Source organism: Cotesia typhae, unplaced genomic scaffold (genome assembly GCF_013202065.1).
Source record: "Cotesia typhae breed Kobodo isofemale line unplaced genomic scaffold, CoteBio_Ctyphae scaffold_13, whole genome shotgun sequence".
Lineage (NCBI taxonomy): Eukaryota > Metazoa > Arthropoda > Insecta > Hymenoptera > Braconidae > Cotesia > Cotesia typhae.
The window spans coordinates 12535301-12551352 of NW_027423774.1; the positions used below are offsets into that span (position 1 = coordinate 12535301).

Below are 16052 nucleotides of genomic sequence, written 5' to 3' on the forward strand. Positions count from 1 at the left end.
CAGAATTTAATGAAACATTTATAAAAATTTTTTCTGGTGTTGATTTACCAGTATTTCTACACGTTGGAACTATACACCAATAAAACTCATTTTTTGACGACATTTCGAGTAATTAAATAATTTTATTTTATTATAAACAACACAACCAGATCTTTTTTGAATCAATCACAATTAACACAACAATTGTTTACACCTGCCACGTGTTTACAAGAGATTGGCGCTTAAAATTTCAAATGAAATAAGCACTATGACGTCACATACACGAGATGGAACTACTTATTCATCTAAATATCTGCTTTTTTTTATTTATTAAATTATTTAAATTTTTAAGAACAAAATCGAAAAATTTTTTTTCAAAAAATTTAAGAAAATTATATAGAATGTAAAAATATCAAAAGTTTATGAATATCAAAATCATGCAAATACCCAATTGAGAGTATTAAGGGTCATCAAGCGATTCTTCAATTATCCAAATTTAATAAATGGTCAAAAATTTTATTTTTAAACACCTCCAAACTACTTGAGTTGACAATGTCGTCAGGTAGCTCCTCCCACACTCTTATCACAGTCACTATAAGTGAACACTCTAAATAGGTAGTAGTAAAGTGAGGTAGTTTAAATACAGTGTGTTTTTTAGCTGCCAATCTACTAGAGCGTCGCATATCAGTTTCTTCCAAGAATGCATCTCATGGATAGCCTGAGAGAGAGAGAGAGAGAGAGAGAGAGAGAGAGAGAGAGAGAGAGAGAGAGAGAGAGAGAGAGAGAGAGAGAGAGAGAGAGAGAGAGAGAGAGAGAGAGAGAGAGAGAGAGAGAGAGAGAGAGAGAGAGAGAGAGAGAGAGAGAGAGAGAGAGAGAGAGAGAGAGAGAGAGAGAGAGAGAGAGAGAGAGAGAGAGAGAGAGAGAGAGAGAGAGAGAGAGAGAGAGAGAGAGAGAGAGAGAGAGAGAGAGAGAGAGAGAGAGAGAGAGAGAGAGAGAGAGAGAGAGAGAGAGAGAGAGAGAGAGAGAGAGAGAGAGAGAGAGAGAGAGAGAGAGAGAGAGAGAGAGAGAGAGAGAGAGAGAGAGAGAGAGAGAGAGAGAGAGAGAGAGAGAGAGAGAGAGAGAGAGAGAGAGAGAGAGAGAGAGAGAGAGAGAGAGAGAGAGAGAGAGAGAGAGAGAGAGAGAGAGAGAGAGAGAGAGAGAGAGAGAGAGAGAGAGAGAGAGAGAGAGAGAGAGAGAGAGAGAGAGAGAGAGAGAGAGAGAGAGAGAGAGAGAGAGAGAGAGAGAGAGAGAGAGAGAGAGAGAGAGAGAGAGAGAGAGAGAGAGAGAGAGAGAGAGAGAGAGAGAGAGAGAGAGAGAGAGAGAGAGAGAGAGAGAGAGAGAGAGAGAGAGAGAGAGAGAGAGAGAGAGAGAGAGAGAGAGAGAGAGAGAGAGAGAGAGAGAGAGAGAGAGAGAGAGAGAGAGAGAGAGAGAGAGAGAGAGAGAGAGAGAGAGAGAGAGAGAGAGAGAGAGAGAGAGAGAGAGAGAGAGAGAGAGAGAGAGAGAGAGAGAGAGAGAGAGAGAGAGAGAGAGAGAGAGAGAGAGAGAGAGAGAGAGAGAGAGAGAGAGAGAGAGAGAGAGAGAGAGAGAGAGAGAGAGAGAGAGAGAGAGAGAGAGAGAGAGAGAGAGAGAGAGAGAGAGAGAGAGAGAGAGAGAGAGAGAGAGAGAGAGAGATGTGACAAGGAAAGTACTCTGTTAAACAAAACAGTCTTATCCCAAGGAAATAAATCTTTACCATCAATTAAATTTATAAAATCAGTTAATCTTAATTATATAAAATTAAATCAAAACATTTTTCCGTTTCTAATATAGTTGCAAAAAATAATGAAATTGAAGCGCTACCTGGTACTACTTCACAAATTGTGGAGAATAACACTAATAAAGACGAAGTGTTATCTCTGGTGAGGCAATTTTGTGAATCCTCTACCAATATGATGAAACAATGCCAGGAATCTCTGTTAAGTGCTCAGGCAGCTGTTGCTAAAATGGAAAAAATTCAAGGTTTGATTATTGACGAGTTCAATAAACAAAAAGATGTTTTTGTTAAACAAACAAAAACCCTTGAAGACATAAATAATGAGATCCGTAAGCAAATAAGAGATGTGAATAATGAATGCAGTAAAATGCATGAGCATTATCAAAAATTAATTGATAGAGATGAGAGCAGATCGAACGATGGTACTTCTAGTAGTGAACTTGGAGAATTGAAAAATCAAGTTTCTAAATTAGTACAACAAGAGTTTAAAAAGTTAAAAGTAGATAGAAGTGTTAGCGAATTTCAAAATTCTGACAGTTTAGCAAATAAAATCAAAGAAACATTAAAAGTAGAAATTATTAGTAAAGATGGGGGTATGCAACGAGATTATAAACTTACACCAAATACAAAGTTTGAACATTTTTATGATCTTTTTACATCAGAATTAAGAGTTCATGAATTACTGTATGTAATTGATCCGACTAGCGCTCATGTAAAGATCTTGATACTGATATTATTGAAAAACATAAATTCAAAGTTCGAGATATTTTAATTAATCATTTAGATCATAAGTATCATTCTCAAGTTATTGGAATAAAAGATCCGGTAGAACTTTTAAAAACAATTAAAGACCTTAAAAAAACTGAAAGTAATAATTCTTCAAGTACACTCAGAAGACTATTATATAATATGCAATATTATCCAAATAAAGAAAAAGCTTCAGATTTTATTGAAAAATTTGAAGATGTCGTTAGAAATTATGGAAATTTGTCTGGTATTAAGCCACTGTCAGAAATTGAAAAGAAAGACGCCTTTTATAGTGCTATTATGACCACCGTTCCTGATGTTCAATTAGTTGAATTTATGACAATGTCTTCGACTGGTCAAGGGCTTAGTTATGAAAAATTAAAACTTTTCATATTACAAGCAGAAGCAAACAAAAACCATGCAACAGCGTCTGAGACCACAGGAACTGTGATGCAAGCTCATCAAGGTCGTGATTGCTTAGACAGATGTTATGAGTGTGATGATCTGGGTCATATAGCAATTCATTGTCCATGGAGAGGGACAGGACTGAAAAAATGTTATGGGTGTGGACAAGTAACCAACCATAAAGCAGCCGACTGTCCTTTGAAGAAAACAAAACAATCACATGGTGAAAGAGGTAGAGGGTATAGCCGTGGTTTCGCCAGAGGACGTTCTAACGCTATGAGAAGGTCGAAAGTTTTTCAAAATACCGGAAGACAAAATTGGAAACGGAAGAATAATATTGAGAGAGGCGGAGATGCGAAAAAATTCAAATCCAATCGAGGAAGAGGAGGTTATAAAAATTTCCGAAACAATGATAAGAGGATTCAACAGAAGTCAAAGGAGAAAGACGTAGATGCGAATTTCACTGAAACTAAACAAGATAAAGGTAAGATGTCTTTTGAGAATCTTCCAACTAATCATAGTCAGTATTATTTACAACAGTCCGATCTTGATGATAACAGTTGCAAATTTAAAGATGTTTCTGAACAAAGTAAAATATTTGCAAAATTTCTTGCCGATTCGGGTGCAACAGAACATTTAACTAATAGTAAAATAATATTTAAATCCTTTGATGAATGAGATCACGGTAAAATTAGATGCGCTAATAAAAACGAATCCGCAGATTTGAAAACGGAGAGAGCGGGTAAAGTCGAGTTTTTATTAAATAATAATAAATCAATCGAAATAGAAAATGTTATATATGCAGAAGCTTTGTCCGAAAATTTATTATCACTTACAAAATTTGGAGAAATGGGATTTAGTATTTATCTAGACAATAAAGAAATTGACATTTTTGTTCCTGTTTCAAATGAATCATTTATTACTGGAGTTTATAACAAACCTTATTGGATAATAGAATTTGAAATTAATAATAGTCAGAGTAATGATGGGAATAGCTTTATAAATAGAAAAATAATTGCAAATCTAACTTTAGATAGATCGGATGGTTGTAATGAAATAAGATATAAAATGAGGAGTGTAACTGCGAAAGAAATTTTAGAGAAAAGTGATTCAAACAGGTACGAGATGAAGTTAAAATCGATATTAATTCTAGTGGTGATAAAGAATGTTATGATAATGAAAGAGATGAGTTACTAGTAGAAAAGTTAAATGTAGATAACAATGACTTGGTTGTAGAATCTGAAAAGGTAAAATCCGTAGTAGAGAGTGAAAATAAATTTGTTTATGAAAATTCAAACTTTGACACGTCTATCTGGGATAGAAAATTTCATGATATAGATGAATTACCTATTGTTGAATTATCAGAGAAAGAGTCTCCATTCGATGAAAACTATAAAAGTTTTGCTAAAAATAAAAAGGCTATGCTTTGGCATGTAAGGTTGGGTCATGTGTCTATTAGTTATTTAAAAGCTCTTCAGAATAAATTTCCAGAAAATGTAAATCTTAGAACCGCGATTTTCGATGATACTATTTTAGATCGCGAAGTATGTATGGTTGCGAAATTCAATAAAAAACCATTCAACTCAACACGTCGACGGGCAACTGAACCTCTTCAAATAATTCATTCTGATACTATGGGGCCTATAAGTCCGATATCTCATCCAAAAGGATATAAATTCATTTCAGTTTTTGTAGATGATTTTTCTAGACTAGCAATGGCATATCCAATGAAAGCAAAAAGTGAAACGGGTCACTGTTTTGAGGCTTTTGTAAGAAGTGCAAGAAATTTGTTAGGTAGAAACGCGAAAGTATGCTATTTACGTACAGATCAGGGTACTGAGTATACAGGGGGATACACGCTCGAGGTGTTAAAAACTCTAGGAACAGAACAACAATTAGCAAGTCCTGATACACCTGAACACAACGGGGTAGCCGAAAGGTTCAATCAAACGATACAAAAGAAAGTAAGAGCCTACATGGATGATGCGAAATTACCTGAAAATATGTGGGATCTGGCTTTAAGTGCTGCTGTATATGCTTGCAACCGAACACCTCACAAGTCTAACGATATGATAACACCTTTACAAAGGTTTGCACCGAATCACAATTTTGACATTAATCAATTGAGACGTTTTGGTTGCGTAGCATATATTAAAGTACAAAGAAAAACTGGTCCTAAGTTTAGATTCGAAGGGAGACGCGTAATTTTGGTAGGATATACACCTACTGGTTATCAGTTCTTGAAACCAGAAGAAGGGAAATTTTATGAAAGTAGAGATGCTCGTTTTAATGAAAAACTGGTGTATGGTGATAAGTATGATAAAAATGGTGTGAAAGATTGGTCGGTTGAAAAATTATCAGTTAATAAAGAGAAGTGGTTTGTTGAATTTAATAAAGATGAGTTAGAATTTTTAAAACCGGAGGGAGAGACGAAAAGAAAGAGAGGACAACCGAAGAAACAGCAAAATATTTTAACAGATGCGAAAATTAATAACGGGAACTCAATTAAAGATAATAGTTTTTCAGAAATAATTGATGTAAACGATAAAATTGATGTTAACTTAGTTTTTGGTGAGAGAATAGATTGTGAGACGAGTGAAACCCAGGATAAAATTTGTCATGCAATGTTAGCGGGTATTCAACAAGATCCAATATCTTTTAAAGATGCTATGAAATCAAAAGAACGGGAATTTTGGCAAAATGCTGTGAGAGATGAGCTTCATTCTATGAATAAAAATAGTGTGTGGACATTAGTTGACCGACTTACTAAAATGAAAAACGGTAAAAGATTAAATATCATAGACTCTAGGTGGGTTTTCAAAAAGAAAATTGAAAATGACAATCAAATCAAATACAAAGCGCGATTAGTGATTCGAGGTTTTAAAGATAATAATAATTATGATCTCAGAGAAACCTATGCCCCTGTATCTCGATTGACCTTGATTAGATCTGCCTTTGCTATAATTAATAAATATGATTTAGAGACTTGTTATCTTGATGTAAAAAACTGCATTTTTAAATGGCATTATAGATGAGGAAATTTATATGGAAATCCCAGAGGGTGTGAATGTTACACAAGAAATTAGGGAAACTATGGTGTGTAAATTAGAACGAGCTCTATATGGTTTACGGATTAGTCTTAAAAAATGGAATGAGAGATTTACTGATGTGGCATTGAGTGTAGGATTAAAAAATCATGGAATTGAGCCATGTTTATTTATTTGGAGTGAAAACGGAAAGATTCTTATTTTAATACTATACGTTGATGATATTATCTTAGCCTCTAACGACAAATCTAAAATGGTTGAGGTAAAATTAAAACTTAAAAAGGAATTTGAGATGAGTGATTTGGGTGAACCAAAAGAATTTCTGGGAATTTCAATACATCGAGATAGACAAAGTCGAGAAATTATTCTTAGTCAGGAAAAGTATACAAGTAGAATCTTAGAAAAATTCAACTTTAGTGATATGAGTCCACAGAGAACGCCTATGGTTACCACTCAGGTAATTAATAGAGAAAGAAAGTTGAGAGAAGAAAATATAAATGATAATGTGCTAATTACTACTGAAACAATTAAAAATGTTCCTTACAGAGAAGCGATCGGTAGTTCGCTATATTTGGCCGGGGCAACTCGACCAGATATATCCTATGCGGTTAATGTATTAAGTAGACATCAAATTAATCCAACCGAAAGCGATTGGCGTATGGTTGAAAGAGTGTTCAGATATCTGAAAGGAACCAGAACCTTAGGATTAAGGTACACTGGTGAGCGAAATGATATACAAGCATACTCTGATGCAAGCTTAGCAGATTGTAAAGGATCTCAAACAACTTATGGGTATGTCATAAAATTGTTTGGTGATACAATCACTTGGCGGACTGATAAACAACCATATGTAGCACTGTCTACGTATCAAGCAGAGTATGTAGCAATGAGTGAGGCGTGTCAGGAATTGATAGCTATAAGTAATTCACTTAAGTTAATTTTGGACAGAGTATTTTATCCCATAAAATTGTGGTATGACAATAAAGCTGCCGCGTCGTGTGTGAAAACTAGCGGGGGTAATAAATTAAGACATATGACAGAGATACGAGAACATTATGTAAAAGAATGTGTAGCGCGAAATTTTGTTGATGTTGAATGGATCCCGTCAAAGAATCAGATTGCTGATATATTCACAAAACCTTTTGCGTTTGACCTACACAAATACTTGACTGATAAATTAATGAATGCTAAAATAGATCAATGTTAAATTATTGACTATTCTGTTTCAGGAAAATAAACTCAAAGACTCACCGGATTGCCATTGTATTATTCCGCCTTAGTAATATTAATTGAACAATTATTATCATTCTTAGTAGTCAGAGATATGTAACTTTTAGATAATAAGAAAATCTATGTATTTTATATGAATCATTGTAAAATGGTGAAAGACGGCTAGACGGGAGGGAGTGTTGGAAGTAACGCCTAACCGTCTTACCCCATGAGTAGTAGGGAGGTCATGTGATGTCATGATCCCTGCTTAAGTTGAAATTTGAGAACTGTACCACCACTTACTTCCGATTGAGTTTTGGTAACGTGCGGATGCACATATTAATAAATACTCTTAACTATTAATTGGTATTGTTTATTTAAAAAGGCCCTACCTAATTCTAACAGTGTGTATGTGTGAACTTTTGAACGGCTCAACCGATCAGAACAAGATAGGTGGCGATCCAAAGAGTATCATTGCTATTGAATTTCTTAAAAATCTTAATCGATTCAGTTCTCTAGATTTTGAGCAATCTCAAAAATCAAAAAATTTGGAAAACTGTTTTTTTTTTTTAAATAACTTTACCGGCTTTACTGATCAAAACCAAAAACTAATCAGCTCTTGAGCTCAAAAAACCACGTCAATTACCACCGACCCGGTCAAAATCAGTGGATTAGTTCGAGAGATATCGTGAACGAAAGAAAACCGAAAAAAGTGTTTCTTTAGTTTGACTCCAAAGTTTCTTGTTTGATCAATTTAAACTTAAAGATTCTTTATGAGGCTCAAAAGAATGCGTCGAATGCCACCAACTGTGTGAAAATCAGTTTATTTATTCAAAAGTTACTGCGGTTTGAAAATTCAAAAAATAGTGTTCTATGAAACTTCCATCAGACTTTTGAGCTCAAAGAGCACAAAATCATCGAAAAGCTTTTTCTATTTAGCGGGAAGTTGTAGGGATAGCTTTCAAGGTCAACCGTTTTCCTATTTTTTTTTTTTTTTTTTTTTTTAGTACACTGATTAAGATATCTAATTTAAAATGATTAAAAACAATTTATAACAATTCGAAATTATTTAAGTTTACTAATTTATAGATATACATTTTGCATGGATTAAATCATTTTAAATTAAGTTTCTTAATCAACGACGATCCGATATCAAATCTTGGATGTTGTGGCATACGTGATGTAAAGATTTCTTCACGGCTGTTATAACACACAATCCAACTTCCTTGACTACATACGTTGTATAGAATTAAAAAAAATGGTACATACTGCTTTCAAGAAGCATAAAAATTTAGCTAAATGTCAACTAAATTGGGATCCCAAAATTCGACAGTCAAATGAGGTGATATGAAATACCTTTTATATAAGTACATTATTTACCTGGAAGTGAGCAAGAACTTCCATTTTCTCTTCAGTTTCATATCCGGAAATTAGAAGACTAGTTGGGCGATGATCTGTAGAAACATGCATATAATTACCACGACCACGACACGTAAAATTGTGACCACCACGAACAATTCGACTTGATTTCAGATTCTTATTCGTACTCTTGGTAGCATTTATACTCAACACCGCAGCTTGAGCTCTTAATTCATTTAGCCTCTTTTGCAACTCACCAGCATCTTGTCCTTCCTGATGGGCAGTCATAAGATCTAATTCAGCATCAAGTATTTCTTTTTGAGTTTGCTCTCGAGATTTGACTAATAATTTTGGTCCACTAGGTTGTCCATTCGCCGCAAGATCTTTACGCAATTGATCAATAGATTGTTGTATTACATTAATTGTTTCCATTATTGCATCTTTCTGCTCTGGATTTTTTTCTGCTTTCTCGATTAAAGTGCGAATCTCCATTAAATTTTTATCCAAAAGTTCCTGTTTACGTTTCCGAAGATCTGCAGTTATTTTAATTACTTCTTTACGCTTTTGTTCTTGTTTTTTCTTCAGTGTTTCTTTGACCGCTAAAATTTCTTGAGTCTTTTTGATAGCATAAACTTTTTCTTCTCGAGTAGAAGCTATTGTTTTATTTTTCTGAGAAGGAATAATAAGATTTGCTATGGATTGTTTTTGTTGATGTTGCTGTTGCTGTTCTTGCGGTTGTTGTTCTTGGTGCTGATGTAATAGAAGTAAAAGTTGTTGTTCCTGCTTTTTTGGTTCTTGTTCTTTTTCCTGTTGTAGTAATAACAATATTTGTTGTTGCTGCTGTTCTTGTGATTGTTGCAATTGTTGTTGCTGATCCTCTAGGAGCTGTTTTTTATTTTGTTGTTGTTGCTGATGTTCCTGATCTTGCTTTTGTTGTGATACTTGCTTTTCTTGTTGCTGTTGTTGTTTTTGTTGTGGCTGTTGCTCTTGTTGCTGCTGTTGTGGTGTTCGTTCATTTTCTTGTTGGTCATCATTAGAGCGGCGCGTGGGAACATATTCATTGTCATCTAATTTTATTGACAAAGGTACAGCAGCACCTAATCTTTCTTTGACAGATGGTCGACAGCCGGGTGGGACATTTTCAATAGCACTACTAGCTGCAGTATTGTTAATATTACTGTGCCAAAAAACTTTAATAAATCTATTATTTAAGACTGCTTCAGTACTGCGATAAGCAGCTTTTGCTTCAGATGGCAATTGAAATGTTACGAGAGCAGCTTCCGGATCACCACCAAAATTGACTTGAATATTAACAATTTTACCAAATTTAGAAAAGTGGTTATTTAGTTGGGTAATATTGTTTAAAGTACGAGGAACTTTTTTAAGTTCTAGAGAACAATTGGCAGGGTTATGATTGAGTCGTTGCTTAGGACCAAGTCGATTGAAATCAAAAGTTTGTTTCCGTTTTAATGAACTATTTGTTTGGGAATTAACAGTTTCAGGAGGTTGTATGTGGGGGATGACTGGAACGCGTATCAATTCACGCTCTCCACGACCGTAAATTCCCATATTAGATTGAGAATGCCGGCTCCATGATATCCTTGGTTCCATACTTGGAGCATCGGGATTGTATTCTGAAAATTATTTAATAAAGATTATTATTGATGAACGATAAGCTTTTACGAAACATGACATTCACTGAAGTCTCCCTAACTTTCACGTCCTACTAGTTTTAGCAACAAAATAGTAAAGAGACTTATTCATTGTCATGTAGTCTTTGATTTTGATTCCAAAAATTATGGACTTGCCGCAATAAAAGTTGTAGTAACTCCTATCAAGAATATGACTACTAATAAAAATTCAAGGTAATAATGTCAATATTGATAGAAAGAAAAGTTGATCTGTAAGTACGTCATCTCGATTGATTTTCACAATTTTTAATTTAGGCATCGCAGTAGAAATACGAGAATTACGAATAAATACTGTAAAAGCGTACTGTTAAGAGTTTGTAACACAGCATAAATTTTCTTATATTTTTCACTAAAATCTAATCGATAGAAATAATGATACTTGATGAGTCTAGTGACTATTTATACAGGTATAAATGAAAAACATAAAATTTTAAAAGTAACTATTTTAATAATGGTTCACCGTAGAACATCAAAATAGAACGAGATCATAACTTCATCGTAATCTACTGACATACTAAATTTTTATAAATTGTAAATAATAATTCTAAAATCGTTATTAGAACCTAAAATATTGATGAATTTGACATACCCATATTAGAGTGAGGCGGATTCCGTAAATTAGGAGGTGGTAAATTTGCAAGAGGAACATGAGGTGGTTGTACGGTTCCATTTTGTCCTAACGATGAATCAGATATAGTAGGTACCGTTTCAGTACCGACAGTTTGACTACCATGAGGTCCAAATGTCAAAACTCGACTAAGTGCTACATCTTCAAGCACAACAGGATCGGTACCATGATCATATGGGCATAAATCTCCACGCATACAATACCCCTTCTCTAAATTAAAAAAATATTATAGTAACTGGTCAATAAAAAATTTGATAATAAATTATAATTACCATCGAAATCACGACAGCGGCGTTTAAGTAGGAACTCTCCAATTTGATTCTTTGATATATTTGATGTTAAGACAACGACACTTTGAATTGATTGGCTGGCTGTAGACAATCGCATATCGATATCTCCATGGTTATTGTCTTGAGAAGGTGTACCAGCTGGGCTTGTTTCAATACAGTCTAATCTGCTTTCATCGACTAATTTTTCTGTTTTATCTATACATTTTTTTTCAGTTGAGTTAGATCGTGATCGGGAGCGGAGTGGTGTAGGAGATCGATTACGAAAACGGATTCTATGATCTCGGCTATCAGCTATTTCTCGGACTCGTATCCGCAGAGATGAACTACGACTGCGACTTCGTCTAGTATATAAAGACAAAAAAAAAGTTTATTGATGATGGTATAAGAATTATTAGTAGATTTCATAGAAATCTGACTACTGTATTGATTCTCATGACGGAACTTTCGAAAAATTTTGCTATATTTCGACTTAGCTCATCGAGCTGTGTCAGAAAATATATATGGTTCAAAAGTTTATATATGAATGAATATTATGCATAATTAAACTGTGTCAAAATAACTTTTTTGATAGCTCAAATATTAAAAAAGTTACTAAAAGAGCAGGAAACTTTCGTAAAAAATTTTTGGTTCCGGAATTGTAGCTCTAATAATGATAGTTTCAATTTAACGTTGAAAATCGGCTTCCGCGCGGCAAGTTCGACATGCGCGCGCCGGCACTGTAGTGAGCGTAGTTATTAAATAATTTTTTTATGCAATTGAAGATTAATTAAAGAATTTGAAAAAATTTTGGTATCATCTAGACACTTATATCACAATTTTTCAAAACGTTATTCAACTGCTAATTAACTTTTTTTTTTACGAGTTTGTGTTGTTACAAAAGACGGTATAAAAGTTTAAATAATTAATTTACAGGGTGTCCTGTAAGTCGCGGACAATTTTGCAGAGTTATATAGAAAAAACAATTCTGAATTAAAAAGTTCTCTGCGATTTTTCGATCCGAGGAATAGATAATTTACTATGAATTAATTAAAGTTGTCAAGAATAAGTTGTCAAAGTGTCAAGAATATGAGCCGCGAGCCCACTCGCTCGCGCAATGTCTACAGCCCGTAAAGCTCATAAGAATAGGACTGAGCTGGTGAAAAAATAGAAAATAAAAAATAACAATTCGTACTTCCCAAATTAAAATTTGAGACAGAGAAATTTTGAATTTTAATAAACAGTGACCGTGAAAAAGAGTTTTGAAGAGATTAAAAAATCTATTTACAGTCTCAATTGAAATTTAAAAGCTAACATTGATACTTATTTAAATGTAAAGCCCCTGGAACTCAAAAATTTTTAATTTTTGAAAATCCAATCCTTGGAGACGGATTTAATCGCAAAACCTCAAGAAAACTCTTTATTTTTTTCGATTAAAAAATCTCAATCTCGGTGTCTGTGATAAATTGTGAAAAAATATCGATACCCGATTTAAAATAAAATCTTTAGAACTTAGAAATTTGCAATTTTTTAAAATCTACCCGTTGGATACAGAGATAAAGCCCCAAACTTATGGAAACTCTGACTACTTTCGATATAAAAAAATCTAATCTTGATGTCTTTGAGAACATAAGAGAAAATATCTATATCGAGTTCCACATCAACCCCCTAGAACTTGAAAATTTTGATTGGTGCCTTGAATAGAATTTTTAATCTCCTAAGAACTCTTTTTCACAGTCACTTTTTATTAAAATTAAAAATTTTTCTGTCTCAAATTTTAATTTGGGAAGTACGAAGTGTTTTTTTTTCTTTTCTATTTTTTAACTAGCTCAGTCCTATTCTTATGGGCTGTAGCCGTTGCTACGGCTGTAGCCGTTGTTCAGCAGTTATAGCGCGCACCTGATTGGTCACTTTAATTAACTCATAGTAAATTATCTATTCCTCGGATCGGAAAATCGCAGAAAACTTTTCAATTCAAAATTTTTTTTTCTATCTGACCCTACAAAATTGTCCACGACTAACAAGAGATCCTGCATAAATTCTTAGTTTCTTGTTATAAAAATTTTCATCAAGATGACGTTACAAAAGTTAATAAAATATTTTATTTCAATAATTATTAATTTTTGAAGCAACAAAAAAATTAAAATTTTGAATAATGGATGTTAAATAACTTATTTTTTTTTAATTTCGAGTTATTATTGATTTTGTAACAGGGTAAATATACCCTGAACCGATAAGTCGCCGGATATCGATAATTGGTCTCGATCTTCGGGCTTAGAGAAATTGAAAAATTTATTAATGCCAAGGCACAGGCCAAATGGCAATTTTAAATACAAAAACAATATTAATAACAAAATAATGTAAATACATAAACTAAAACAAAAATCAAATAATTATAATGAAAATTACGCTTGTTTGATTCAACCAATAAACAACTTATAAACTAAAATTAATTGTTCAATTAACAACAGATGAAAAAAAAGATCAAAGCTATACAAAGTTATCGGAGAAATTGTTCACTTTGCAATTATTAATTAATGATCCAAATTTAACAAATAGTCAAAACAAATATCGAATTTAATTTAACTTCAACTAAAAATAAATGGATTATAATTTATTTAATAAACTCTCGGACTCGACAAATAGGATTAATTCAAGATACAAAGAACTCTTGGAATTAAATAATTATTGTTGTAATATTAAGAAGACGGCCATCTGGGCAACCGTAGTGTATACATCGCGTGTTAGTGCGTCCTTATATTTAATAAAAATTCTGATATTAAAACAGCTATGTTAATTTTGGCATAGAATTTACTTAATAAAGCTAATTACGCCCTTCAAAGTGAGCAATTAATCGTTGTATGGTATCAAGTATCTCCGGAGATATAACAAAGTGTTTATTACAATGGAGAGTACGATCGGTGAAAAGCCAAGAGCTAACAGCCACAGCGTGAGCGACAGTGGCGTCGCGGGTGAGAGTTTGAAGAAAGCAGAGTCGAATGGCGCGGGATTTGAAATTGAAAACTTAGGCAGCGATACAAGTGAGAAGGAACTAGAGTATGAAAATGATTCAGATTCGGCAGTGGCCGGAGCAGACAAGAAGAAAAAGCGTGGGAGGGGTAGGCCTCTAGGCAGCTTGAACAAGAAAAATAAATGCATGAAAAACAGCAAAGATATAGCCAGCTACTTTGAAAGCAAGGAGATAAGTACTGATTCAGAAGATCAACACAAAGTAAGGCAGCCAGAGTCAAAGGGGGCAATTACAAGAAGCATGAGTGCAGCCGCACTTAAAGAGGCAAAGGACCCCAAGGCGGGAGAGAAACCCATCTCACAGGCTCACAAAGATGGTGCGGCCTCGGATGGAGAAGGGGTGGTCTTCGCCACGAAAAATTTGATCCCGAGATCCCCGATAGGGATACAAGCGTCACCAGTTAGTCCTAAGCTGATGGCCTTCACTCCACAAAAGGTAAGCAAACCAACTGAACCACTAACTGAATCTCAAACATTGTTGCAGTTGGAGCACACGTTAGGAGATGAGTCGCTGGGAACCCGTCAGTCTCAACCCGACAACCACAGGAACCCACTGGAGGCACTTGATAACAGCATTGTTATGGCAGATGAGTTGTGTACTTGTAAATGTTGTAAAACAAGTGAGATAAGGATTGGAGAATTGGAGCATAAAATCAAGGTATTCCTAGAAATGATCAGACAGGAAATTCGAGAAGCGCTAGAAAATAAGAGTGCAAGATCATGCACTGTAGACCAAACAGTGGATCAATACACCGTGGATCAGGACATTGAACCTAGTGAAATTAGCAGTTCACCGGAGTGCTGGAGTGAGGCAGACGCAGAATCGGAAGCGGAATTGTCGAGCAGGCCAATCCCAGTACAGAAACGCAGGAAAAAGGCCAGTGAAAGAAACAGGAGAAGAGATGGAACTCACACCAGCCCAGATTTAGGGAATGTGCAGATTGTAGGACAGAGTCGGGATGTGAGAACTCAGGTAGAAGTCGGTGTCTCCTCAATGGTAGGGGACGCAGACCCCCAGAATAAAGAGAAAGGGAAAGAGAATGAAAAGAAAAAAGAAAAAGATAAAGAAACTACAAAGAAGCGGACTGAGTCCCCGACTGGAAAAGGTAGCAGTTCAGGTGGACCTCCAAGAGGTAGGGACAGGCAGCGCTGCTATGGCACCCACCGAAGAATTGTGAATGAGAAGGTGAGACAGCCGGAAATCATAGGCAAAGGTGCCTGGCTGTACGAGAAGGCAGAAAGAGAGAAGAGGAGAAACAACACAGTACTGCAGGGAGAGCTCATCGCCGGGAAAAAGACCAGCAAAGAGCTTCAAGAAATAATTAAGAGAGTACTAGGGGTCGATGTGAACATCAATAAGGTATTGCAGGTGAGGGATTTCACAATCATCCTGGTCAACACAAAAGAGGACAAGCTGAAACTGATGGTAAACAAGGCGAGCTTAAGAGGGAAAGAGCTGTGGTTGGACGACGACCTTACAGCGAGGCAGGCAGACACGATGCAATGGATCGACGCGCGTATTGACCACTTCAGAGCTCAGGGAAGACAAGCCAGGAGAAATTACATGAAAGTCATGTTGGACGGGAAATAGTGGAGCTGGAATGAGGAGCTGGCACTGATGAGACCATGGGCTGAGATATACGATGAGAGAAGAAGTGCAGATGAAAGAAGAAAGGCAGCTGGTACATTTCGGTGGCAAAGCCGAAATGGAGCGTACAGGGAAAACTAAAAGCAAGGGCTCGCTAAGAGTAACGCTTTGGAATACGGCAGGACTTGGCAAGGCAAGTTAATTTATGGACTTTCTAGAAGAAAGTCAGGTAGTAGTATTACAAGAAACGTGGATCACGAAAGAAAAAGAGGAAGAGGTAAGGAAAAGACTGAGCGATAGATTTAACTGGC

At 35.2% G+C, this 16052-nt stretch overlaps 2 protein-coding genes across 3 annotated transcripts in view; one reads left to right on the forward strand and one right to left on the reverse strand.

Annotated features, from left to right (window-relative positions):
• Swm (Zinc finger protein swm) overlaps positions 1 to 16052 on the reverse strand; it is a 63403-nt gene that overhangs the window by 34645 nt on the left and 12706 nt on the right. For both annotated transcript variants that reach the window (XM_074255266.1, XM_074255265.1), the window contains exons 5-7: positions 11130 to 11488; positions 10819 to 11067; positions 8560 to 10172 (exon numbers count right to left, since the gene is read on the reverse strand). In XM_074255266.1, coding sequence (XP_074111367.1) covers positions 8560 to 10172; positions 10819 to 11067; positions 11130 to 11488 — 2221 coding nt within the window. The remainder of the gene's footprint in view (positions 1 to 8559; positions 10173 to 10818; positions 11068 to 11129; positions 11489 to 16052) is intronic.
• LOC141535189 (uncharacterized) lies at positions 532 to 8553 on the forward strand. Its single transcript, XM_074255021.1, has 4 exons — positions 532 to 541; positions 1828 to 2364; positions 2490 to 3407; positions 7200 to 8553. Exons 1-4 carry the CDS (start codon positions 532 to 534, stop codon positions 7205 to 7207), a joined length of 1473 nt encoding a protein of 490 aa, XP_074111122.1. The 3' UTR covers positions 7208 to 8553.